This window comes from Panthera uncia, chromosome B4 (genome assembly GCF_023721935.1).
Source record: "Panthera uncia isolate 11264 chromosome B4, Puncia_PCG_1.0, whole genome shotgun sequence".
Taxonomy (NCBI): Eukaryota; Metazoa; Chordata; class Mammalia; order Carnivora; family Felidae; genus Panthera; species Panthera uncia.
The window spans coordinates 53,021,417-53,047,130 of record NC_064809.1 but is presented as its reverse complement, the minus strand read 5'-3'; the positions used below and the strand labels follow the sequence as shown (position 1 = coordinate 53,047,130).

At 41.6% G+C, this 25,714-nt stretch overlaps 3 protein-coding genes across 3 annotated transcripts in view; all 3 read left to right on the top strand.

The window, feature by feature from the left end:
* Positions 1-25,714, top strand: part of LOC125920134 (cationic amino acid transporter 3-like) — a 243,503-nt gene that overhangs the window by 1,156 nt on the left and 216,633 nt on the right.
* LOC125920140 (cationic amino acid transporter 3-like) overlaps positions 1-25,714 on the top strand; it is a 313,660-nt gene that overhangs the window by 151,178 nt on the left and 136,768 nt on the right. The gene's annotated exons all lie outside the window — the stretch shown is intronic.
* LOC125920143 (cationic amino acid transporter 3-like) lies at positions 12,484-14,868 on the top strand. The gene has a single exon (XM_049627147.1). The coding sequence runs from the start codon at positions 12,664-12,666 to the stop codon at positions 14,425-14,427; it is 1,764 nt and encodes a 587-aa protein (XP_049483104.1). The 5' UTR covers positions 12,484-12,663; the 3' UTR covers positions 14,428-14,868.

Here is a 25,714-nt window from a genome sequence, read left to right as displayed (position 1 = left end):
TTTTCAATTGACAAATGTTACATGCTTCCGGAAGATAGATTCATTGTAACCTTAATTTAAGCAAAATTATGTGGAAAGGACAATTTCTTTCACTAAGTATATCCTGAATTAATAAATATGAGCTGGGATTGTATTCTTTTGATTTATCGGCATCCCTTTTTTCTTTCAGTATCATAGAAATTGCAAAGCAGAGTAGGGATTAGAAATAATGAGGGGAGAAGGATAATGATTGTCCCTTAAAAAGTGGTGATTGAAGCTCTTTGTGGTAGATTATGTTGCCTGATTTGGAGTAGGGCAGATGGGTCTTGGTGGAGAAGTCATATGGACCTATATTTGGATAAGAAATCAGGACTTTGAAGCATGATACAGCTTTCAAATGACTTAGATGATCTGGTGTCTTTCCTGCAAGAAAACAAAATGAAACAGTTAACTTTCAAAGGGAACAGGTGGTAGTGTAGAGCATCTACCTAGAGTCTATAGAGGAAAAAGAGCACAGTCTGGTGAGAGTGAACAGAGAAAAATACAGCCTGGTACTTACACAGGAAACAGAAGGACACATTTAAAGATATGAAAGATGATAACCAGCGACATAGTTGGACTTTCCTAAGCCACCTTGTGTGCAGTGTAGTACTCTGGGTGTGTGTTGGGAGAAGGTCCATGGAAGATGGAGCCGTAGGCTCTGACCTCGCACAACTGCTAGACTAAAAGTGGAGACAGGGTATTAGTGATACATGGGACCAATGGATGGACTTATAGATTCTCTTTTTACAAGGCAAGGAAGGATTTTGGGGGGAAAGAAGCATAGCTCTTTATCAAAACTTCTTGGAAAAAAATATGAGAAAATCAGTGTTTACTGTAGACAAAAACTATACAATATTGCAGTTGTAGTTTGGAAAATAATGTAGTGAGACACTTGGACTTCCTTCTAGTGCTTTGTCCTGAGGACTTTTATTAGGTATTCTGTTTGACAGGATTCAGGGTTGAGAAAAGGCAGTAGAGAATCATAGGGGAATATAGAGAAGTAATTGATTTTCACGGTTGACATCGATGTATATCACTTTCTAATCCCTTAATGGCACATATTTCCTGACTTTCTGTTTATCATTTGAAAAATCTAATTCTGATTCTTCCTGGTAGCCCAACTAGTTTCGGAATAACTCTAGAAGCAGAAGTTCAGATTTTTCTGATTTGTCAAGTTGACCATCTTGTTTTAGTGTGATAGAAATATTAGGAATTTCCAAAACTGGATTATGACTGAAACTAAACCTGTCAACGTGTCAAATCATGAATGAGGAATGTTGCATTTAACTGTGTCTTCTCTAGAGTTATCCAAAAGGGACTAAAAAAAGTACCTTGTTCACAACCATCCCAGAATAATACTACATAATATGGAGTCTATACAGCCTCTAGAGAAGCTCTGGCTATCTGCTTGTTTACCTAAATAATGGTGCAATGATACTAGTAAAGTATGTGTATGTAACAGGGACTTCTTGGTATTGTAAGAAGGAAGCAAACATGTTTTGGTCTACATCTACATAAATTTTGGTGTATATTTGGCTGGATGGATATGGTTTACATACAACTGGTGTGAAGCATGTTAGTTTGCATCAGGATGGGTTTTCAGTGACTTGGAATTCAGCCTCTGCCAGACTGGAATGGGATTTGAGAGGTGCAAGCTGGGGTTGTAGAGTAAGTAGGTAGGTGAGTTGGAGGAGGTGGATGTGTTTCCTCTTGGTGTAACGAGCAGAATGTTTGGAGGCTGCCATGCTTTCAAGTTTAAGACTTGGTTGCACCTAGTAATATTTACTTGAAGAATTAGGGTTTCCAGCCTCACTGAGAAAAGATGAAGCCAATTCTAATCTAAGTAGTTTTTATTTTAGAAAGGGAGACAAAGGCTTCTTCCCAGTAACTTGAAAACAGAATATAGTACAAAGTAAGATCACAGGTGGGAGGATGCCTGGTAAGTGATCCATTTGATGAGGTTGTTCTCAGAAGACTCCTGGGAATAAGTTTGGATATTTATTTTCTTTAGTATGAGCTGAATTTGGTTACATCAGCTTTCTTTTCAACCTTTCAAGGAAGCTATCTGTCATATACTTCTCTTTTCCTAGGCGAGAAGATACAATTTTATTACTACTGCAATGGTTTCTCTCTCTTTTCCTTTTCTGCACAAAGACTGGGAATTATTATCATTCATATTATCATCATTATTATCACATCCTAGTATCTAGATCTGTATTAATATCTTTTGCAATTATTTAACTGGATCTGTCTAGTTGGGCAAACTGGATTTACTTGTTCATATAGTCATGGGGTTTATTTTGTGTTTTTGGTGGGAGGCATGAAAGGACGGCCTAAAAGAGACTCTATTTATTGGATTATGGCCCAAGCAGAAGATGTAGCTTGAAATGATGTTTTCCTAGGAAACAGTTATACATAATGCCAAGATGGGGTAATTCTCCCCTGTTCCATGTGGCCTTCCCAGGCTGACCCAGAGTGTACAGAAGATACTCACTAGTTTTGCCAACACCAGAAAATGAGGTTATTACTATTGTTATCTTCATCAACTACAAAGCTATCTGGAATCTTGACATGCTTTTGCCGTGACTCATTTCTGAGTAGGAATACCCTTCCTGGTTAATAATTTATGTATCTTTTACTTATCTTGGCAAGTGGAGAAGTGTTTATGAAATTCTCTTAACTGTAAATTCCCAGAGAGGAGAATTCTCTATTTGCTACCATTGTCTTACAGTGTGTGTAACTGAGTGTGTGATGATTTTGGGATAATGGTGGTACTGTTGATAATTTAGGAGAAGAAAAATGTTGCTTTTTCTTGAGTTATTTTGCACAAAGAATCAGTGTGGTGTCTGAAGTTTCTAATTTGGAATTTTCCTTTGTTAACATTTATATTTAGTTGAATCTGACGTTGAATAGATTCAATCCAGTCTTTCTCACTTAGAAACTTTTTGTGGTTTCTACTTGAGGGACAATCCAATTTCTCACTTTAGATCCAACCCGAAGTTGATACCAATCTGGGTAGTTATTTATAGAGAGTACAGAAAAAATGGTAGCCAATGCAGATTTTTTTTTCCTGGGAGATTACAAGGACATTTTACGGATACTTCCCTATCCTTCTGAAACAAGTGCAATCTTATTCTACACACCATTCAATCATTTGACTATTGTCCCACTCCTCCCTTCTGAAGGCCAACCTTAGTTTTTACAGTTTGAGTATCATGTCATGTTGCTTAATGACAAAGCATTGGGGGAATTATTTTCTAAATAATGTAAAGCAGTGAAAATAATAAAAATCCATGTTGTCTGTTCAGTTGTCACACATCAAGATGATAACAGTGGATTAATCATAAATATGACAGACATTGTACTTCATCTCAGCTGACTTAGGTTACTGCCTTTGTACTTTCACTGTGTTGTGGTGAAAGACTTGGACCTTAGTTCTTGTGTCAGATCTCTGACATCACCAAACTGGGCTGTAGATGCTGAGGTACTTCTTGGCTATCACCCATTAACTCCATGCACCTCAGACTTCAGTTGGGGTAGGAAAGGGAAGCTGCAAGCATCATCAGGCAGAAGCTCTGCTCATGGGAACGACCTCACCACCACCCTGACTGTATATTCTTGTGCAAAGTTCTAGGTCAGTGAGTTATACCACTGGGCATTAATGAAGGGGTGAAGGGGTGAGGGTAGAGCAGAGGGCAGGGAGAGCATACTGGTGAGATTAGATATCTTTCTGTAGGTGTGCCCAGTGAAGCTCAGGGAAGGAGGGTCATGGTGAAAAAAATTTGGAAAGAATGTGTTCTAAGTAAGGAGGGAAAGTCCATGTGAGGGCTATGTTAATGCCAGCAAAATGTGCATTTGTAGGGAATTATTTGTCCTGTTCAAGCTGGAGACACAGAAAAAGTTATTAGTAGGAGTAAATTGTAAAACAACAGTGAAAAAGATTTAGAAATACAATCTTATAATATTATAAGTTTGGATTTAGTAGAGAGCAGAAAAATGCAAGTTTGGTTGGAAGTGTGTGTGTGTGTGTGTGTGTGTGTGTGTGTGTGTTTAAGACTTGAGAAAAATGTCTTTTTCCAGAAGGAGGGTAGAGAGAACTCACACTTCAGTTATCTGGTGCATGTACTGATCAGGAAGAATGTGATTTAGGGTTTTGTTCTACTTTAAGGACAGTACTCTGATGGCTACTGGGTGAATCTGAGTGAGAGCTGAGAGGATATCATTGTTTAGAGTTACTAATTTTATGGACCAGGAGGGTGGACCAGGGAGTATGGCAGGAGGCTGGCCCTGGATATGAAGTATTTGTAAACCATAAGAATCTACTAGGTAGGGATCTAGTGTAGACAAAGTGCCAAGTGTCTAAGTGATTTCCTGTCAGCTTAATTGAATTGAGGGCTAGGTTAGTGATCCCCAAATATATGAAACCAATGATTTCAGTTAAAATCTTACATTCATTATTCATTTTTATTCAATATCCATGATTAAACCTAGGATCCTTGGAGGCTGCTCTGTCATTCCCCTGTTTCTGGACATATTTGGATTTTCCTCCTTCTGAAACTAAAATAGAAAGACAAACCTTTATCTTCTTTGTTGATCTTCCTATGCTAATACCATGTACATAATACCCATTATTCCTTATCTCATGCCCATAATAACTTTAAAAAATAGTGAGGAGATCCAAAAATATACAAAGAGTCTGTACCAATGCCTGATGCCTTTGTGCTCATGTTCGACATTGCTCTAGGTGCTGTGAGCTCAGAGCTGGTCACAGACATGGGTTACATTAGGGAACACTAATGCCCATTTTTATATTATACTAGGTCAGGTCTCTGGTTGTCAACAATAACCAAGACAGAATAATCAATCTGATATCGCTGAAGTCATTTTTTTCCAGCACCACCCTGACATTTCAGGCCTGGAATCGAGTTAATCACATTTTAGAGTTACTGGCAAACTGACATTTTTCTAGTACTGGTTCTTCTGGTTTAAGGATGAAGAGGAGATTGCCATTATCTGACAAATATTTACATTTTGCTCCCCTTTGGCAGCCAAATCTGGGAGCAAATGGCCAAGTGAATTAGAAAGAATAAAACGATGTTTTGTTAAACCATCTCCTGGAACCATCTGTCTTCCTACCCTCCTTTATCCCATTTGGGACAGTCCTGTTTTACAGATGTTTCCCAATGGTGTATGCTGGTGTATGCTGGCCATCAATGATAGCTGAGGTTTGGGAAGGCCAAGACTGGTGGTGTTAGGTTGTCAGGGAAATTGCAACCATCTTTCTGCCATTGGGCTCCCATTTTAGAAAATGTCCACTCGCCACCCCCATCTTCCTTTGCACAATGAGAACCAAGGTTTCATTTTCTTCTCTAGCACTCCCTAAGTGAACTGAAGGTGGTTTATTTCTTATTAAGAATGAGGTTGTAACTAGAAAATATTTGGAATAGAATGATCAAAGAATAGGATGATTGAAGAAATCTCAGGAGAGTGACTTATATTTGGCCTCTAGAGATATATTACCTATATTTCCACTAAAAGCCAAGCAAAAGGGAATGGACTAATGTTGTGGGCAGGAATTACAACTAGCTGTAAAATCGTCTCTAGGAAACTACTGAATTAGGTATAGGGATGCTTCAGAATCTTTCTTGGCATCTACAAGGATGGCCTGAAGACATTTTTACCCTAGATTAGGTTTGATTTTAGCAGGACATGGTTTAGATGGAGCTTTCAGGTTTAATGATCTCAGTGCTTCTAACTCTGGCCCATCAACATCTACTTGGGAAGAAAGTGGATACATCAGCATAGGGTGACCTGGGCACAAAGATAAGAACTGGCTCAAATACTCCTTTACTAACCATGTCAGTCTTGACTCTTTGTGGAGGTAGGGTGCTGCAAGAGAAAAATTATGGTCTTTGAAGTAACAAAGAACCAAATTCAAATTCAAGCTTTTCTACATACTGGGTATGTGAGCCTGGGACTGTTGCCCAACCTCTCAGTCTGTAAGGTGGAATAATAATTATTATTTCATTGGGTTGTTATGAGGATTAAATAAAATAGCATATGTGCATTACTTGCAGCTCAACAAAAACTGGGTCTCTTTGGTCCCCCTCAATGTTTCCCTAAATCTTGTACATATACCTGGTACTCCTATTTTCCAGATACCATTTTTCTCTGCTTCCTGAACCTGTACGTGTTTCCCAATGACTCTAGATTTGAAGTCTAGGGCCCTGGTTTATTCGTTTGTTTTCATCCCACAAAATGGCAGTAAGGATATGGAATTTTTAAAACTGTGCTAACATGAGCCATTTTTGGTGCTCCAGGCATTTTTACTGCTGACAATTTTGGTTATAAATAAAAACCAAGAGAGTTCTATCTTCCCACCCACTCCTCTGATCTAAAGTTCCTGATTTGGGGCTGGATCATTCAGGGTGGGATTCAGCTCCAGTCAAGTGTAATGTCAAGCTTCTTTATAAAGGGCATTCAGGGAAAAATAATGAGGATATCTTTTCTCTTTCCAAAAAAAAAAATCCTACTTCTTGGAGTCTTAAGATGTAATAGTCAATCAACATACCTATATATTCATTTTCTATGTCTTAAATGTCTCTTTTGGTTGCTTGGTACAAATATGAGCAGATCCTTGTCTGAGTAGTGAGAATTGGAGGTAGGAGTGTGGAATTCAGAAGGAGGAAATGTATGGATCCTGTCCCTTCTGGAAGCTTTTAGACATTAAAGGAATTTAAATGACAAACCCAGGATACCAGCTAGCAGAAAGGGAAAATTAGTTTCAGCTAAGTGTCAGGATGGACACTAAGTTCTGGCAGGCAGATAGGAAGGGTTTGGAGATGGGGACCAGTCAGGATGGCTTAGGACTGTGGGTGGAAAGGTTGTAAAATAGAGTTGGGAAGAGCCAGAAGGTCAAGACTGGACAGAAAGGAGTGAGGAGGGTATCCTTGGCAGGGAAGGTACTTACTCAGGCCAGAGGCTCATCCCAGGAAGGGTAAGTCAGGATGTGAGAAGCTGAGTTAGGAAAGGGGTCTGAAGGAAGGGGGAGAATTAGGGTGGAATTCTGACAGCTGGGTCAGATGGTCTGGACTGAATATGAACTATTGGAATAATTGCAGATTATTTCACAGAGAAAGGGCATTTTTGGACATGGCATTTGAGGATGATGTTTCTCTGTGTTGTTATAAACTTGATTTGTGGTAGGCTCTTTCAGGATTCCCAGTCATGGATTTGCCTTCTCTTCTGTAAGTTTGCTTGTTCATCTGTTTGTTCTGCCTGCTTCTGTTGGAGTCATAAAATGTGATTATTTAATTCCCAGATGTTTTGTTCTTTGGGTTGGTTCTCTGGTATCTTCATATTTTGTCTGTAGCCCACTGTCCCTCATCTTCAGTAAAAGTGAAAAAGCACAAGGACCACCCTGCACAACAAAGTTGAGGGGAACAGAAATTATCAAAAGCCTTACCCCTCTCCCACCCTACCATTCAGGTGGTCCTCCTCTGGGATTCTGGCTCATGGTCCACTGATGGACTTCAGGAGAGTGTAGGACATTATTTCAGGGTGGCCAACATCAGAGGGCTCTGTGATTCAACAAATGTTAAGAACCACTGTTGTGTCTTTCTTGGGAGGTAGGTGACGGTGGATGGTTCCCCAGAGAGACAAACATGGTACAAACATCCTTAGTGCTCAGTAATGAGCCTCCAGAGACAGATGAAGGAGATGAAGGAGAAAGAGGATTTGGGAAAAGGGAAATGGGTTCAGAAGGAACTGGTGGGAGGGGTGCCCCATCTTCCCTTGTTCTCCAGCCTCTTTCTAGCAGGCATTCCTTCTCTGTATTCTCTATACCTGATAATTACAGATTTTGATCCTCCTTCAGTATAAATCTGTTGAGTGCCTGCCATTTATCAGGTTCTGAACCAGTTCCTCTCACAACATCACCTCATGCAATTCCTTTGTTGAACCTGAAGTGCACAGTGTAGAGTCCACCCTTCCTCAGTCATGGCTGTTTGCACCATTGCTTTCTGTAAGGCCCTGTATCAATGCATGTTATCTCCCCTTTCATCTGGATCTCTATTATCATTTCCCACCTTTAGTGAAGGCACTTGCTTTAGTGTATTTAACAAATACTGTTCTGGTCCATGCTCTACATGTGCATTTAGATACATTCATCCACTCAACACACAATATTGACTATGTGTCAGGTACAGTTGTAGATGCATGGAATATAGCCAGAAGCAAAAAAAAAAATGTGTTTCATGGGGCTTATATTCTTTTAGAGTGAAACATCATGGCCAAATAACTAAAACATATACTACCTTAAATTGTGATAAGTGCTGGGAGGGGGGAAGGACAGAGGAATAAGATATGTTGTGGGTAGTTGGGGGGATTGAATTTTTTATGGAGTAATTGATGAAAGCTGAGCTATACGTATGCTATGTCATCAAATGCAGTAAGGAAGCATCCATGTGGATATCTGGGTCCCAAGTGGTACAGTTATAGGGGACAGCCAATACAAAAGCCCTGATGCAAGGTCTTACCTGGTATGTTAGGAGGCCAGAATGGTTAGAGGCCAGAGGTTAGAAAAAAAATAACTGAAAAGAGAGAGAAGCGGAGGCTGAGAGTTACCAACATCAGTGACAAATACTCTTGGACTTTGTAGTCCATTGTAAATGCAGACTTTGGCTTCTAATCTGAATGGAAATGGAAACCTGTGGGAGACTGTGATTAGAGGAATGATGTAACATTTTTAACATATATACATACATATATATATATATATATATATATATATATATATCCTTGACAAATATATGACATTTTTTGCCTGTTTTTAAATGTAGATAAATGGCATTGTGCTATACACCTCATATGCTTCAATTACATTACCTAACATTGTTTCTGAGATTTACCCATGTTGCTGCTTGTAAATCTACTTTATTATTCCTGACTGTTGTGTAGTATTTCATTGTGTGCATATGGCACATTTTACTTATATATTCCACTAGTAACAGATACTGGCATAGCTCCAACTTCTTGCTACCACCGTAGTACTGTGATGAACATGCTCGTATGGGCCTCCTTATGGATTCAGGAGAGTTTCCTTGGAGTGTTTACCCCGGTGAAGGATTGTGGGGTAGGAGGGTGTGTGCATCTTAATTCCACCAAGGCTGTGCTTCAGGATAGTGGCCCCAGTTACACTGCCCTAAGGAGTACATCATGATTTATATTTTCTCATCCAATTTTCATGTTGATCCAGCAAGGGAAGTGAAGTTAATTTTTCTTGTGGATGAGGAAACTGAAGCTTAAGCAAATTATGCTAGTTTGTATAGTGAAGTAGAAGAGCCAGCACTCAAATCCAAAATTTATGACATAATATTCATTGTTCTTACCAATACAGTGCTGACCACTGCCTCTTCTGGAAATAAGATGAGGCAACCACAGAGAAAGATTTTATTATTACTATTACTATTATTATTATTATTATTATATTTGAGCCTCACATATTTTTATATCTGGTTGAACTTAGTAAGCCTAGGACACCATACAGTTTAGCACCAGCATGTATGAGAGTGTCTAATTAGAGCCCTTAGCATTTCAAGTAAAATTAAGTGGAAAAAAAAAAGTTTTCCTTGGTTCATGATGGCTATCAAACAGGCTTGAGTTTCAATGGATGATGTTGATGCCAGTTATTTAGAAAGGCTGATTGTTTTCCAATGTTTGGGGACTTTAGATAAGATCCAACATTAAATATTAGGTAGATTATATTATATTATATTATATTATATTATATTATGTACATATTATATGCTAGGCACTGAGCTAAGCACTTTATAGGCATCATTTCTCTTACTCCTCACAAGTACCCTATGAAGTAGTTACTTTTACTCCCATTTGACTGTTGTAGAAACTAAGTCCCTGATAGGTGAACTAATTTGTCCAGAGTTATCAGGTGTGAGGTTGAGTTGCAAGTTGAACCTGAGCAGAGCTTTACTCCTGCAGAGCTTTACCCCGAACTACTAAACTGTGCCACCTTCTTGTGAAGGAAGCTTTTAAAATCTCTTGTTGAAATTTAGGACAATGTCTTGTCAGCTGGGGTGGTTTAGACCAGTCATGGGAAGTACAGTATTAGTTGGGCAAGAGTGTCTAGAGAGGATCTGAAGTTTGAAAATGTCCCCGGGTGTCTTCATTATGCCTCCCTGTGTCCCCCAAACTGAGAACCTCTGTGTTAGGACATCCCATCTATATTATAAGGCCTGAGTGTGATGCCTTCAAAAAAGTAGGTAATCTCTAACTGGGCGTGGGTGGTTGGTTGCCTGTAACCCCCAGCTGCCTTTTATTTTTAAAACAGTGTCCTCAAAGCCAAGCATTCATTATCACCAATGTGTGGCTCATCACCGGTGGTTTTCTCTCCACACCTTTTGTTTTGATTGTCATCTGCAAGGAATAAAGTACCATTTATATGTTTACCTGAGCCAGGTTTATAAAGGTTGCTTGACTACAAAGTATGTATTTCAAAGTCAAGTAGACAGGAATTCTGCATTATGTGCTCTTTTGGGTTTCTCTTCTCTGTTTGTACATTTGTTCAACAAATACTTATTAAGCACCTAAGTCACAGTCTGATGGAGGAGAAAGGCAGTTGACTGGAATTTTGCTACATTAAGATAAATGGCACGTGGGATAATCCCGGTGCTATGAGAGCACATAAAAAGGGCGGCATAAGTGTCAGGGGAGGCTTTCTGAAACAGCAACTTTTGAGTCGAGAACTGAAAGACAAGTGGGAGTTAGCTATGTGAAGGGGCCTAGAAACCATTAGAGGCAGGAAGGTAGGGTGAGTATAGAATTTCACAGCTGGAGCAGGAACTGGGCAGGGGATGAGGCTGGAAGAATCAGCACAGATCAGACGATGAAAGAAGAATTATGAAGGAAGGACAGTGGGAACCACTGAAGGGTTTAAAGCCTGGGGGTGGGTGGGGGACACACCAGTCACATTTATAGTGTAGAAAAGTTCCATGAGTGAAGAATTTACTCCTTATCTATCTTATCTATCTCATATGCTTGTTGGTAAATCACAACATTGGAACTGGTGGGTGGAAAATAAAGAGTCTAGATGGATTTGTAGACAGAAGGTCTGACTCATAACCCAAGGTTCCTTTTAAGCATCTAAAAGGAACACTTTTCAAATATGAATTGTTCCTTCCTTCTTTAAAAACCTCTGTCAACCTTGTCTAAAATTCTCTCAAAACCAAAGCCTGAGTTGAGAGGAGAGTGGAGCTGCAAACTTTGTTTTCTATGTTCTCCACTACGCACTTCTGGGGTATTGCTGTGAATTGTTCACCCAAAACCTTGCTCCCCTTGAAGAGGGGCCTATTTGAATAGCAGCCAGGGAAGAGGAGGAAGGAGGAACCACATGCAGGGCTTGTTGACATTCATAAAATAGTTTGAGCCAGTTAAAAATAACTCCTGTAGGGGCACCTGGGTGGCTCAGTTGGTTGAGAGTCTGTCTCTTAATCTTGGCTCAGATCTTAATCTCAACACTTTGCAAGCCCCATGTTGGGCCCCACACAGACACTGGACATGGAGACAACTTGAAAAACAAAAACAAAAACAAACAAGCAAACAAAAATTCCTTGTGCAAAATTAATAGGGATTTACAAGTGAGTGTTTTAATACAAGCTCACAGAGCAGGGCAGGGTCTCCCAGCAGCTGGCAGCTGACATCGCAGATGGCTGGTGCAGGGTGTTTACATAGCACAAGGTGAGCAGAAGTGAGCTCACCTTCTCTCCTGGAATCCAGAGAGGGAGAAGACAGAAGGAATTGTGTTGGTTGAGCTACTGAGCTAGGAGACTTATTTCTTTTCTCGCTGCCCACTGCACTCTCATAACTGTGGGCATGAAAGTTGTAGTTAATTTTTGTCTGGTTGCTTTGGGTGAGGTTTCTTGAATGTCAGGATTCATAAAATGGCTTTTCTAGTTTTGCAGGGCCTGATCTCACAACCATGAGATCATGACCTGAGACAAATTCAAGAGTCAGACACTTAACTGACTGAGCCATCCAGGCCACCCAATAAATAAACATTTTAAAAAATGATTCTGTAATTGTAACAAAGCCCTCTAGTCTGTGAATTAATGTGTCTTAACTCATGCTTAAGCACTACACCAATGTCTCATGTGTAAATTATTGCACAACAAATTCATACCTTGCTTTGTGTCTTACAGCTTAATTAGTACATGGAACTACATGCTAGTGGAAACCAATTGGATTGTATCATGTAGTTCATTAAAAAAAGCATGTTGGGAGATATTTTGCACTTTTTGGGGGGGAAAGCAAAGTTGATTTTTCTATGATGTCCTTTGCTATCAGTTTCTGTGACATTTGGGCTGCAAAAAGTGAAATGAAACTTCTGAACTTTGGTTTATTGTTTGAGCATTATTGTTCATTAAATACTTATTGTTTACTAGGCATTATGGAGGGATAACACATACCTAATGAAGTATGAAGCAGCAGATTTGAAGCCTGAGCAACAGAAGTCAGCATCCCCAACCCAACTAGGCTTAACTAGCCTCACGGAATCTAATCTGAGACTCTTGGATTTCTGGGCTTGCTACAGTGCTGACCCTAGAATCCTCTTCAATTCCAGCCACAATGCTATGTCAGGCATTTCACAGATTTGGTCAAAAGCTGATACGCAGATGTATCCTGCAGCAAGACATGGCTGAAGCTGCCCCTACCAGAAGCCTGAACACTCTGGATTTAGTGGCCCTGGGTTTGGGTCACACAGTGGGTGTAGGTGTGTATGTCCTGGCTTGTGAGGTGGCCAGCAATCAAGCAGGACCATCCACTATGATCTGCTTTTTGATGGCCGGTCTATCTTCTGTGTTGGCCGGGCTGTGTTTTGCAGAGTTTGGTGCCCGGGTTCCCTATTCTGGCTCTGCATATCTCTACAGTTATGTCACTGTAGGTGAACTCTGGGCTTTCATCACTGGCTGGAACCTCATTCTGTTTTTTGTTGCTGGTACAGCCATCGTGTCCTGTGCCTGGACCTTAGTTTTTGACAACCTCCCTGGGAATGAGATCTCTCAGACCCTGCGTGAGAGCATCTCACCCCATGTTCCCCATGTTTTTGTAGAATATCTGGACTTTTTTGTTGTGGGCCTTGTGTTGTTATTCATTGGATTGCTGACTTTGAGGAATAGTGAGATTTTCCTTGTTACCAAAGTGTTCACACTGCTAAAAATTTTGGTTCTTGTTTTTTTCATCACCTCTGGCTTCATTAAGGGGGACCTGCACAACTGGAAGCTCACAGAAGCAGACTATGTAAAGGCTGGATTCAATGACACCTCAAGCTTGGGGACTCTGGGGTCTGGAAGATTTGTGCCTTTCGGCTTTGAGGGGATTCTCCGTGGAGCAGCTACCTGTTTCTATGCATTTATTGGTTTTGACAATATTGTTACCAGAGTTGAAGAAGTCCAGAATCACCAGCGTTCCATTCCCATGGGGATTGTGATTTCACTACTCATCAGCTCTTTGATGTATTTTGGAGTCTCTGCGGCACTTACGCTTATGGTGCCTTACTACAAGATTCAACCTGGGAGCACCTTGCCTGAGGCATTTCTTCTTATTGGCTGGGCCCCTGCCTACTATGTTATAGCTTTTGGATTCCTCTGTAGTCTTTCTGCCAGCCTCTTGGGCTTTATGTTCCCCATACGTGAGGTAATACATGTGATGGTGAAGGATGGCCTCCTGTTCCCTGTCCTTGCCAGGATCCATACTGGCACATACACCCGCATTGTGGCCACTGTGATCTTTGGCATTATTGCAGCAATCATGACATTCTTTTTTGGACTCACTGATCTTGTGGACCTCAGGTCAATTGTGACCCTGCTGACTTACTCCCTGGTGGCAGTTAGTGTTCTCATCCTCCGATATCAGCCTGAGATGCAGAATGAGGGAAATAAAGCAGAGGTGCAGGAGGACAATAGACCTTCAGCAGAACAGCTGACTCTACAGGGACTATTTTTTCCATGCAGCTCCACACCTACTCCACTCTCTGGCCGGATTGTCCGTGTTTGCTCCTCACTGCTTGCTCTGCTGCTCACTCTTCTTTGCCTGGTGCTGGCCCGGTGGCCAGTTCTGCTTTCTGGAGACCCACTGTGGATTACAGTGGTTGTGGTGCTCCTGGTGCTCATCACTGGGCTCACTGGGGTCATCTGGAGACAGCCTCAGAGCTCCAGTCCCCTTTACTTTAAGGTCCCTGCTCTGTCTCTCCTCCCACTACTGAGCATCTTCATGAATATTTACCTTATGATGCAGATGACAGCTGCCACCTGGGCCCGATTTGCTGTCTGGATGCTGATTGGGTTTGCTATCTACTTCAGCTATGGAATCCAACACAGCCGGGTCGCTTAACTTTACTTAAGTTAGGGCCAAAACTGTAGACCTTGAACTCAGCAGTGTGTGTACACAGTTGGCTTGACATCATCACACCTGAATGCAGTCTGGTCCCCCTGCACAACAATGGAGAGTAGTCTTGAATACATGGAAAGCTAGGCCTCCCATAGCATATTGGTGGGGGAAAGTTAATAGAGCTTTGCATTTGTTGTGGAGTGAAGGATTTTTGTTTTTGTTTTTGTTTTTTTGCTTTTTAACTTGTCTACTTTTTAAATCTATTTTTCAGTTGTGTCTATAGCTGCTTGCTGCACTTAAAACAATTTTAATTGGGACCCTTGGGTGGCTCAGTCAGTTAAGCTTCTGACTTTTGATTTTGGCTCAGATCATGATCTCACAATCTGTGGGATTGAGCCCTATGTCAGTCTCTGTGATGACAGTGAGGGGCCTGCTTAGGATTCTCTATCTCCCCCTCTCTTTGCCCCTCACTCCCTTCTCTCTGGAAAGTAAACACACTTTAAAAAGCAATTATTACTAAAAGAAACTAGAGAAAGTGTTTTTGTTATCTTAAGGTAAATATGTAGCAAGGAAAACACTGGATCATATGGCAGTTCTATTTTGAATTAGTTGCAGAACAAGCATACTGTTTTCCACAGTGGCTACACCTATTTACATTCCACCAACAGTGTATGAAGTTTCCTTTTTCTCCACATCCTTGCCAACACTTGTTATTTCTTATCTTTTTGATTTTGCCTATTCTTACAGGTATAAAGTGATATCTCATTATGGTTTTAACATCCATTTTCCTGATGTTTAGCAATGGTGAGCATCTTTTCATGTGTCTACTGACCATCTGTATGTCTACCAATAGACATTGGGAAAATATGTATTTAGGTCCTCTGCCCATTTTTAAATTGGATTATTTGTTTTCCTTGTGCACAGTTGTGTAAGTTCGTTATGTATTTTAGATATTAATCCCTTTTGAGATATATTTTTGTAAATATTTTCTATCATTCATTAGGTTGCTGTTTTGTTTTGATGATGGTTTCCTTTGCTGTGCAAAAGCTTTAGTTACATGAATTTGAAAAGATATTTGTACATTTATGTTTATTGTAGTACAATTACAATAGGATAGGGTAGCAACCCAAATATCCATTGATAGACTAATGGATAAAGAAAATGTCACACACACACACACACACACACACACACAGGAATATTACTAAGTAACAAAAAAATAATGAAAATATCCCATTTGTAGCAAAAAGAATAGACATAGAAGGTATAATGCTAAGTAAAATAAGTTAGTCCCAGAAAGACAAATACCATATGTTTTCAACATATGTGGGATTTAAGACATAAAACAACCAAACAAAGCAAAAAAAAAAAAAAAAAAAAAGGCAAAACACCACACCCAAACTCTTAAATACCAATAACAAACACCAGAGCAGAGGTGGGTGGCATGGGTGAAATAGATAAAAGGAATTAAGTGTGTCCTTATCTTGATGCACGCTGAGAAAGGTATAGAATTTTTGAATCATTATATTCTACACCTGAGAGTTCTATAACAACACTATATGTTAATTAATATTTCAAATAAAAAATAAAAGAAACTGGAAAAAGACAAAAGAAAAGAGATGAAATGTGACCCCTGCCCTTAAGCTGATTATATTATAATATGAGAGGCACAGTGTAGCTGTAACACAAAATAGAGTATGGTATCATAAGTAATATAAAAATAAACTGTCCTGGGAATTAAGAGGGGAGGATGATCACATGGGGTTGGCACAGGGGTAAGAGTTGATTGGTGAAATCAGAGAACAATTGGTAGAGGAATAGCATTTGAGTTGGCTCTCTCCAAGAACAGATAGGATTTTGCATATATGGGTAGAAGGGAGAGATTGTAGGCAGAGAGATGGACACAAGGAAAAGCACAAGAAAAGAAAACAGTGTTCAGAGCAAACTGAGCAGGCTGTGTAGCTTGACCCTTTGCTGTTAGAGGGGCAACAGAACATGCATAAGTGGATTGGAGCCAGAGCATTCCTCTGAGCAGAAAGGACTTTGGATTTGAACTCACCACCCTGCTGAAAATCCCTGGGGTTTGTTCTTCTACTTAGTGATAGCTGAATTATTGGACTTGAAAATTTATCTACTGTTGTCTTCTTGGGTCCACCTGCTCAGAAAGTGCATGGCTGAGAGCCAAGTGTCCTTGGTCTTGTTTCTACCACTAACTAGTAATGTGACCTTGATCAAACTTCTCAGTTCCCTCAGTGCTCTGCTTATTTATCTGAACATGAGAGTCAGAACTGATCATTTCTAAAGTTCCACTCATTTAAAAAATTCTAGGATTTCCTCTGGGGCTGTGTCCTGTTGTTCTCCCAAATAGGTCTCTATTGCATGCACTCTGAACCTTCACTTTGGCCACTTTTAAGTACAGCTCATTGTTGGAGCTGTAGAGGTCCAATAAATAATATCCCCTTTTCTATTCCTATGTTTGGAACTAATGGATTATCAAGACATAGAGACAGATGATTAAACCATCAGCTTTAGATCTTAGCCTAATTGGCTTACAAATCCTGAATCACTAGACAGACTTACTCCTCATCACGAGTAGTGTTGAACACTGCCTGCCTCCCATCACAGGAGGGATTTTATTAGATTTTCGAATCTGATTTTATTAGATTTTCTCATGTATGAGCAGGTTGGAATGCACGTGTCCTTTAGACAGGTTGGGGCTGAATAAAAAGGAAAGCCAACAAAAGATTGGAAAGGGCTGAGATGGGCATGTTCACTGCTGTCTCTTCAACTCACCAAAGTCATAGTGAGAGAAGGGGGTTGGAGAAAGACCAGGAATACTTAGTGGTGTTCAAATTTCAGCAGGTGCCACCTCACCTGGAGGGCTTGTGACAAGAGATTGTTGGGCTCTGCCCCTGGTGTTTGTATTTCAACAGGTCTGGGTGGGGCCCAGAACTTGTACTTCTAACAAGTTTCCAGGTGATGCTGATACTGCTGGTCCAAAGACATCACTTTGAAAACTAAAGTTCCAGCTGAAGCATCTTCACATGTAAAGTTGAAACAAGGGAAACAGAGGTGCACTTTGAAACCTTACCTTTATTTAATGAAACATTTACATTAAAATATCGTTGTTAATCCTTTCATAGTGGGGGAATCTTGGTAAATTATTTCACAGTGTATATGTATATCAAATCATCACAATTTACACTTTAAATATCTTATAATTTTGTATGTCAATTATACCTTAATAAAGTGGAAATAAAAAATACAATACCACAGAAAAAATACCCCTGTATCTTAATTTTCTTTATTTTATTCCCTTATCATAGATTATACATTAGGAGTATATTTTGTTCACTCCCCCAGAGAATCCAGCTGGGCACCAAGTATATAATGAGGATTTAATAAATTCATGTTAAATTGAATTGAGCCTTACACATTTCCATGGTATAGAAATTTCTTCTTCCTTTCAGGCTAGCAATGTGCTACTCCTTTAAAACTATCTTCTGGGAGACTTCTTTGAGAAACAGCCTTTCTCTCCATTCAGAACTATATCTAGAAATGTATCTGGATCAGTACTTAACATCTAGACCTGTGCTCAGGCACTTCTAGTTTTGCCTGTATGTGGCTCTCCCTGAGTTCTGGTGACTTTTCTGTCTGTTCCATCAGAGTAGAGTCTTGTTCAGGACAAAGAGTAGGTTCTCTCCTTCCTGTTGACCCAAAAGTAAGTGCAGTGTTATTCATTCAAAGAGCAACAGGGTAAAGACAGCCCTGGGGTAGGAGAATGCCTAAAATGTCCTCCCCTAGTCCTGCTCCATCTATTCCCATGGGATTTGGTGGGGAAACCTAGATACTGAAATTGATAGAAGGCCCAACCTAAGCTACCTGTCTCCAAGCAATACCTGAAGATGTCCAGTGTGCACAAAACAAGTATCTTTTTTGAAACAGAGTTTTTGCTTGGCATACAAAGGCCCCTGTTTTTCTGCCATATTTACCTATATGGCCTGCCTTAGGAGGGAGGTATAGAAAGCTAATTTCTTACTCATGGAATTTATCATCTTCCCAAAAGGGAGTAATTCAGTCCAGGGAAGCCTGCTAGAGGCAGGATTACCCATATACCTACCAACTCCTTTGGATGCTCTTTGAGGGACTGATGAAAAAAACCTTGTGAGAGAATCTAAGATTAATTGGAGAGAGAGAATTTATAGCCCAAATGGTGAGAAAACTGCGCTGAAATTGGAGGAATTAGTAACTGAAAAGTGATTGAAGCATCATTACTTTGGAAGGGAAGGTATGAGTAAAAACTGAGAATGAGGTATTGGTCAAGAGAGACTTCCTGGAGGAGGATTTCTGTGAAGCAATTTGGGAAATAAAAGAGGGACAGGTGAGTTGGAACAGAAATTGGACAATAATTCTAGGCTACATGGACCTTTAAGAGTCAGGAAAGATTGAGACTCTTGTGGCAGATGTGTGTTATCACATTTGAAGGGAATTTATGAGCCAGGTTTGTATTGTGTATTGTGTCATGGAGCAAGATTCCTGAATCAGGAAAAGATGAGATCTGATTCTCATTTTCATCTGGAGGAGAGACAGACAGAAGGAGATGGACAGATAGACTCCTCCTGGGAGACATTTGTAGTAACTGCTACAGTCATCTAGATCCTTCTCTTCAAAGAATGGCCCATGGACCAGCAGCATGTGTATCACCTGCGAGTTTGTTAGAAATGCAGAATCTGAGGCCCAACCCAGACCTACTGAATCAGAAACTGTGTTTTTAACAGGCTCCCAAGTGATCTGTATGCTCTTTCAGTTTGAGAATCACTGGCCTCAGATGATCCATGATAGGTGTGTGGCCTCAGATGAGCACTAAGGAGGTCTGAAAATTTTGGAATTGGGAACACAAGAGAAGGGATCTAAGCTGGGAAAATTGAATTTGGAGAAGAGGGAGAAGTATGGGCCCTGGCAGCCCTCCTGTCCCCAGGCCTCCCACAACAGTCACTGTGCCAGGGTTTGGCGTTCTGTCCACTTTGTGAAAATGCCTGCCATGGCCACACTAGAGTCAGCCTGGTCCTCAGGAGCTCCCCTGGGGCAAGCATTGTGGGAGCCGGGACTGCTCCCCATTCTGCTACCTCTACTTCATATGATGGCCTGAAAGGGACTGGGGAGGTCATATTAGGTCATGCCCTGCTTCAGGGTTATACTGTCTCTTAATCAAATGAGTGATAACTTGATGATACTAATTGAGGAGACTATGGAGGTTGGGGTAATTGAAATAGGAGTTCTTAACTATCTGTCCTGAAAATTAGGATATTTTCATTTTTCAAAGCTTTAAGGAGAGACAAGATGACTGCATAATAGATTATAACCTGGTAGAGACCCAAATAATACTTTTTAAAAATTAATTTATCTTTAAAAATTTACATCCAAGTTAGTTAGCATACAGTGCAATAATGATTTCAGGAGTAGAATCCAATGATTCATCCCCTACATATAACACCCAGTGCTCATCCCAACAAGTGTTTTCCCTCATGCCTCTTGTCCATTTAGCCCATCCCACACACACAACCCCTCCAGCAACCCTCAGTTTGGTTTCTGTATTTAAGTGTCTCTTATGTTTTGTCCCCCTCCCTGTTATTATATTATTTTTGCTTCCCTTCCCTTATGATTATGTTTTATATCTTAAGTTACACAAATGAGTGAAATCATATGATATTTATCTTTCTCTGACTAATTTCACTTAGCATAATACACTCTAGTTCCAACCATGTTGTTGCAAATGGCAAGATTTCATTCTTTTTGATTACTGAGTAATACTTCATTGTATATATATATATATATATATATATATATATTACATCTTTATCCATCTGTTGTTGGACATTTGGGCTCTTTCCATACTTTGGCTATTGTTGATAGTGCTTCTATAAACATTGGGGTGCATGTGCCCCTTTAAAACAGCACACCTGTATCCTTTGGATAAATACCTAGTAGTGCAATTGCTGGGTTACAGGGTAGTTTTTATTTTTAATTTTTTTAGGAGCCTCCATACTATTTTCCAGAGTGGCTGCACCAATTTCCATTCCCACAAGCAGTGCAAAAGTGTTCCTCTTTCTCTGCATCCTCGCCAACATCTGTCATCCCCTGAGTTGTTAATTTTAGCCATTCTGACTGGTGTAAATTGGTGTCTCATTGTGATTTTGATTTGTATTTCCTTGACGATGAGTGATGTTGAGCCCAAATAATGCTTTTTAAGGGATCTTTTGATGATTCATAATGGATCAATAACAAAGTATATGAGACCTATAATGCCAGAGACCTGAACTGATAGACAATGGTATAATGTTACCAGATGGGAATTTGAGAATTTTCTTAAGGTTTTGAGGATTAATGTATCTCATCTCTAATCAGAATGAGTGATAAACACAGGCCAAATTAAAGGAAAACAGATTGAGAGTGAATAGAAGGAAGATTTTTCTGAAATTAGAGCGTGACCTAGGAAGATAGTAGGCTGCAGGCTGTCTTGCAGTGTGCATGGCTGTCTCACTTGGGTATGGAATGCCTCAGATAGGCTCCTGCCAAGAAATAGAAAATGCTCACAATTAACTCTCAAAATCTTTTTTATCCCAAGGGTTCTCCAGTCGACTTGTTAAGTGAAAGGTTGGTACGGACGTATGGTGTATGCAAGTGGTAACACATAGGAGTGATGAATGACAGAATAAAAACAATCTTCTTAGAAGATTGAAATCTGCTAAAAATTGTAAACGGAGCTTGGATATAGGAGAAAAAAGTTGCATTTTAGGCCTTAAATAAGAGCTATAGGCTTCCATGGTCTTCCTCTCTCCATGTATTTATCTTGTGTCATTGATGAGATTTAAAAACCTCTTAAGGAAAAAGAATGTCACTTTTATGTTTTACTTCTTTATATTTCTAAAGCACACAAATGAACATAAGAGCTGCCACCGCTGAGTACTATGCTGTATACTTTCTTCCAACTCTTTACATAAATACCTATTTAATACAAAAATTGTGTGAGGTGAGTATTGTTGTGCTCATTTTACAAAAGTTGAAACAAAGGCTCAAAGAGGTTAAGCCATTTGTGCAAAATTAAAAGTGAAGCTAGATTTATACCAAGTTTGAGCAAAGTCCCTGCTGCTAACCCCTGAGCTATAGTCTGCATGGAGTAACTGCTCAGTAAGGGACAGATGATCATTGTAACTTGATGACATAGAGGTAATTAAAAGGCAATGGATAATTCAAAACAGTAAATAATTAAAATACTATTTCTATTTGTTTTGTAGAATGTACTCAGAGACACACTTAATGACACATGGAAGCTCATACTCACATTCTCTCATTTACCATCACTGTGTCCCACCCTGCAGTCAGGAACTTAGAGAGGCAAAAGGCTAAATAACTATATTCATAAAGCATCTTATTGAGAGTTATGTGTGTGTGCCTACTATATTAAATTTGAGTAGAAATATGCCCCAAAGATTGGGGTACATTTATCTCGGTAGGTCTATAAAGATGAGCATATTTAGTTGACTTTTTGGTTATGGTGTGTGTGTGCATGTGCGTGTGTGTGTGTGTGTGTGTGCGTGTGTGTGTGTGTTCACAAATTCTGAAAGAGTTCAACAAGATATAAGTAGCTGCCTTCCACCCTTGGCCCTACTTGGTGTGTTTGTACCAAACCCTGATATTTATTTTCATTACTTCGCAAGGGGTCCTAATTGAGTTTTCTTTCTGGAATATCATGCCTAACACACTGGGATACTTGAAGCCTCTGTAAATCTGCTACAATCAGAAGAGGTTTGCAGAGAAAGAAAAACAGCAGCCATAAGGCAATCATCTCTTGTCTTTTACTTTCTAGCCTAATACACAGCCACCCTTGTATGCACACCACTCATGTAATCACCTTCTCTCCTAGAACCTGTAATGGAAGGTACTAAGAGAAGAAGACCATCCTGGAAGAAGAAGAATTGAAAATTATACCAGTGAAGGAGTCTCGAGTTGAGATTTAAAAACAATGGTTATCTGTGAAACCAACTTAATAGAAAGCAATGAGCTTTGACAGAAGCAAGGATGGTAAGAAGACTTAAATGTCTTTGTTTACATCCTTAGAAAACCAGAAGCAAAGCTCCTGGAAGCAGGAAGCTCCTGGAAGCAGGAGGCAGGCCAACCTGAATGTGGTTTGAAGACAGACACAGCACAGGAAACTCCTTCTCCACCTTCCAATGCCAGTACCCTCTTCTAGAAAAAAATACATGATCTGTAGATATACAAAGAAAGTTAGTTAATCAATCATGTGGCTAAGGATGCTGACTAATGCTTAAAGACTAGTAGCCTGACTGGAGGGACCCAAGTAGCTTAAAGAGGTCACCTGAGATTCTCCCAGAATGGGGCTATTCAGCCTGATGTGCAAGGTGAGGAGTCAGAGATCTAGGATCCCTGGCTGAAGAGAGGATGTGTGTGGCTGGTGGGGTTGGAGTGCAGAGGCTGGGCTCTTGAGGATGGGTGTCCTGGTGTCCTGAGCTGGGCTGGATGGAGGTGGGTGGAGGGGAGGACACATCTCCCCCCTCAGCTAAGGGAGGACTCCAGGCTCAGGGCCTGTCTTAGAGCATATTCTCTCCAGGTGACCCAGAGGGGAAGGGAAGAGAATGAGGAGCAGACACTTCAGACCAGTCCAGCCTCATTCTTTCCCCTCTACCCTCCCTCACCTCCCTAAGTCCAGCCTATCGATGGCCATGTCACACTTATTACACACCTGCTGTGTGCACCAAGCTCCAAAGGGTTCTTGGGCTATTCTCACCCCATGAACCACTGCCTTCTCCTTGCAGCCCAGGCAGATCATCATACTCTTCAGCTCCTGGGTTGATCTCAGAGCCCAGAAGCCTGTTCTGAAGGCTGAGATATAGAACCTAGGTTTTGGGACATACCATTAAGACCCTAAAGAAGTGGGGAGAAGGGGAAAGTGGGGAGATATATCCACAATTTCTTCAGGCAGTATGATTACTTACAGCGGCAAGAAAGATTCAAGTGAGAGGAGAGGAAGAACTTCCCAGGAGCAGACAAAGCTGCTTGTTTTCTGAATCAGAAATCCTGGGCCTGATACAGCAAGGGAGCAGGATGAAAAGGGACACATAGAGGGTGATCCTATCCCCAGGAGTGTTGGGGTTCACCAAGGTGTGGCTGGGGAAAGGGAGATGACGTGGAGCAAACAGGCAGGAAACAAGGTGAGGCTCTGGTGGAATCTTTGGCTTCCATGTGGAGGAGGGAGTCCCGTCCCCACACAAACTGAGCAATTATGCAGCATCTTTGTGGCTATTACACATCAGTGATCTGGGAGAAGAAAAGCCCCAGAGGCTGTGCAAGTTCCTCTTTCTCCTCAAGCCAGGCTAGTAGCAGAGGAGGGTCTCTCTCCAGCAGGAGTGGAGATGAAGGTGGTGGGGCAATGTTATGGGGAATAGTTACCATTTGCCTCTGTCCTCTCCTGAGATGGAGTGGTTTTGGGGTGACCAGGTAAACAGGCCTTCCTGAAGTCCCAGGGCTGCCAAGGGTCCCTTCAGACCTGGGTCATGATGGAGCCAAGAGCTGGCCTGCCCGCTCCCCTAGGCTACTCAGGAAGAGGCAGCGCTCGCCCCGGTGGGAGGGGCTTCCCCCAGGTGGGACTGAATTGCCCGGCAGGTTTCCCTTGGTCACCCTCTTCCTCTGTGCACTCCTGCCCATCACTTTCCTGATGGAAAGACAGGTTTGCCCACAGAAAGAGAGGGAGGAGAGCAGGTGGAGGGTATGAAGAGAGAGAAGGGGCAAACATGCTTCCTTTCATTGGGCTCTGAGCCCTGCTCTACTCCCTAGATTCTGAAGGGTGTGAAAGGTGCAAAGGCAGGTGTAGAAATGACTTGAAATGGGGCAAAATGGTAGGATGAAGCAAGGTGGAGAGATGGAGGCAATGGGAGAGTGGAGCCCATGGGAGGTGGGGTTGTCTGGGGAGTGGAGCCAGGAGGGGAGGGAGGCAAGCTGGGTGGGGTGGAAGGTAGTGAAGGTGGGAGGGGACAGAGTGGGAGGTGGGCAGTGCAGGGGGTCAGAGGGATAAGGGTGGGCAGGGCAGGGAAGTGGAGGAATCAGGATGGGGCAATGCCTGATGGAAACTCAGAGATGGTCAGCGTTCTGGGTTATCAGGAAGGAGGCCTAGAGAAGCGTCCCACTGGGAGAAGGGGAAGACAGACAGCAGTTCAGAAGCATTCCTGGGAGGAATGTAGGGAGTACAGGCTGTGGCAGGGAAAGCAAGGGTGTTTGTGGGTCCTTGGAAGGTCCCAGGAAGGTGAGGGTAAGACCTCCAGAGCCACTTCCCACTCATGCTGAGGCCTGACTCTGGATGGGAGCTGAGGAGGCAGATTAGCCTCTCAGTCCTTTACAAAATTGCCCCATACTTTCCTCCTGTGGGAAGTCTTCCATGATTAATTCTCGTGGTTCTGGATCCCACCTTTTTTCTTTCTAAGCCACTACTAGGTACTCACAGGCTTTCTCTTGTTCTTCTGTCTTCTCTTTCCTGAGCCTTGTCCCTGCTCCTCCCTCTGATTTCCTCTCCTGGCATGGACTTGTGCCTCCCCACAGACAGGGCTGGTTTTATCTTCCACCCAGGTCCCCCTCCATTTACCAGGAGGGCCAGGACTGCACAGAATTGCCTGAGCTCCTCCCTGTTCTCTGTGTTCTGGGAATAGCAGAGATAATGGTGTCCAACTGGGTCTCATCCCAAGGAGGAAGGTGGCAGTGCAGACCCTTCCCTGTGTGTATCCTAGTATTTTATTGGGGTTTAGGCCTCACCCCCAGGTCTGCATTCTCCTTTTTCCTTGTTGCCTCTGACCCAGTTAACAGACCTCTGGAGCTGCTGCCCTGGAGCCCCTGGGATGCTGGGTCAGGTGTGGGGAGCAGCAGGCAGTCCAACTATGATTTCTCAACTTGGGCTTTACACTGCACCTGACTACCTGCTTCCTGGTTGGGTCTCTGCAGGCCTGTTTTCTCTCTCAGGCTTTTCTTCCACCCTCCCTTTCCTTCCTCCATTCCCTCCTCACACAACCACCTGTCCCCAAAGCCTGAGTTCTTTCAGCAAGCTCTTTCCTTCCTGAGAACCTTAGGGTTGGCATCCTGCCTGGCGAGGAGGATGGGTGGGGGAGATCTGGGGGGAGGATGGTCCTGTCTCTGCTGAGGCACAGGACCTAGCTCTGGACCCATCTGTGCACTGACTTCCACCTTGTGGCTATGATGAGAACTGCAGGTAGGGATCCTCAAGTGG

Coding starts and splice junctions, on each gene's coding strand:
- LOC125920143 (XM_049627147.1), top strand. CDS start 12,664: ATGCTATGTCAGGCATTTCACAGATTTGGTCAAAAGCTGATACGCAGA.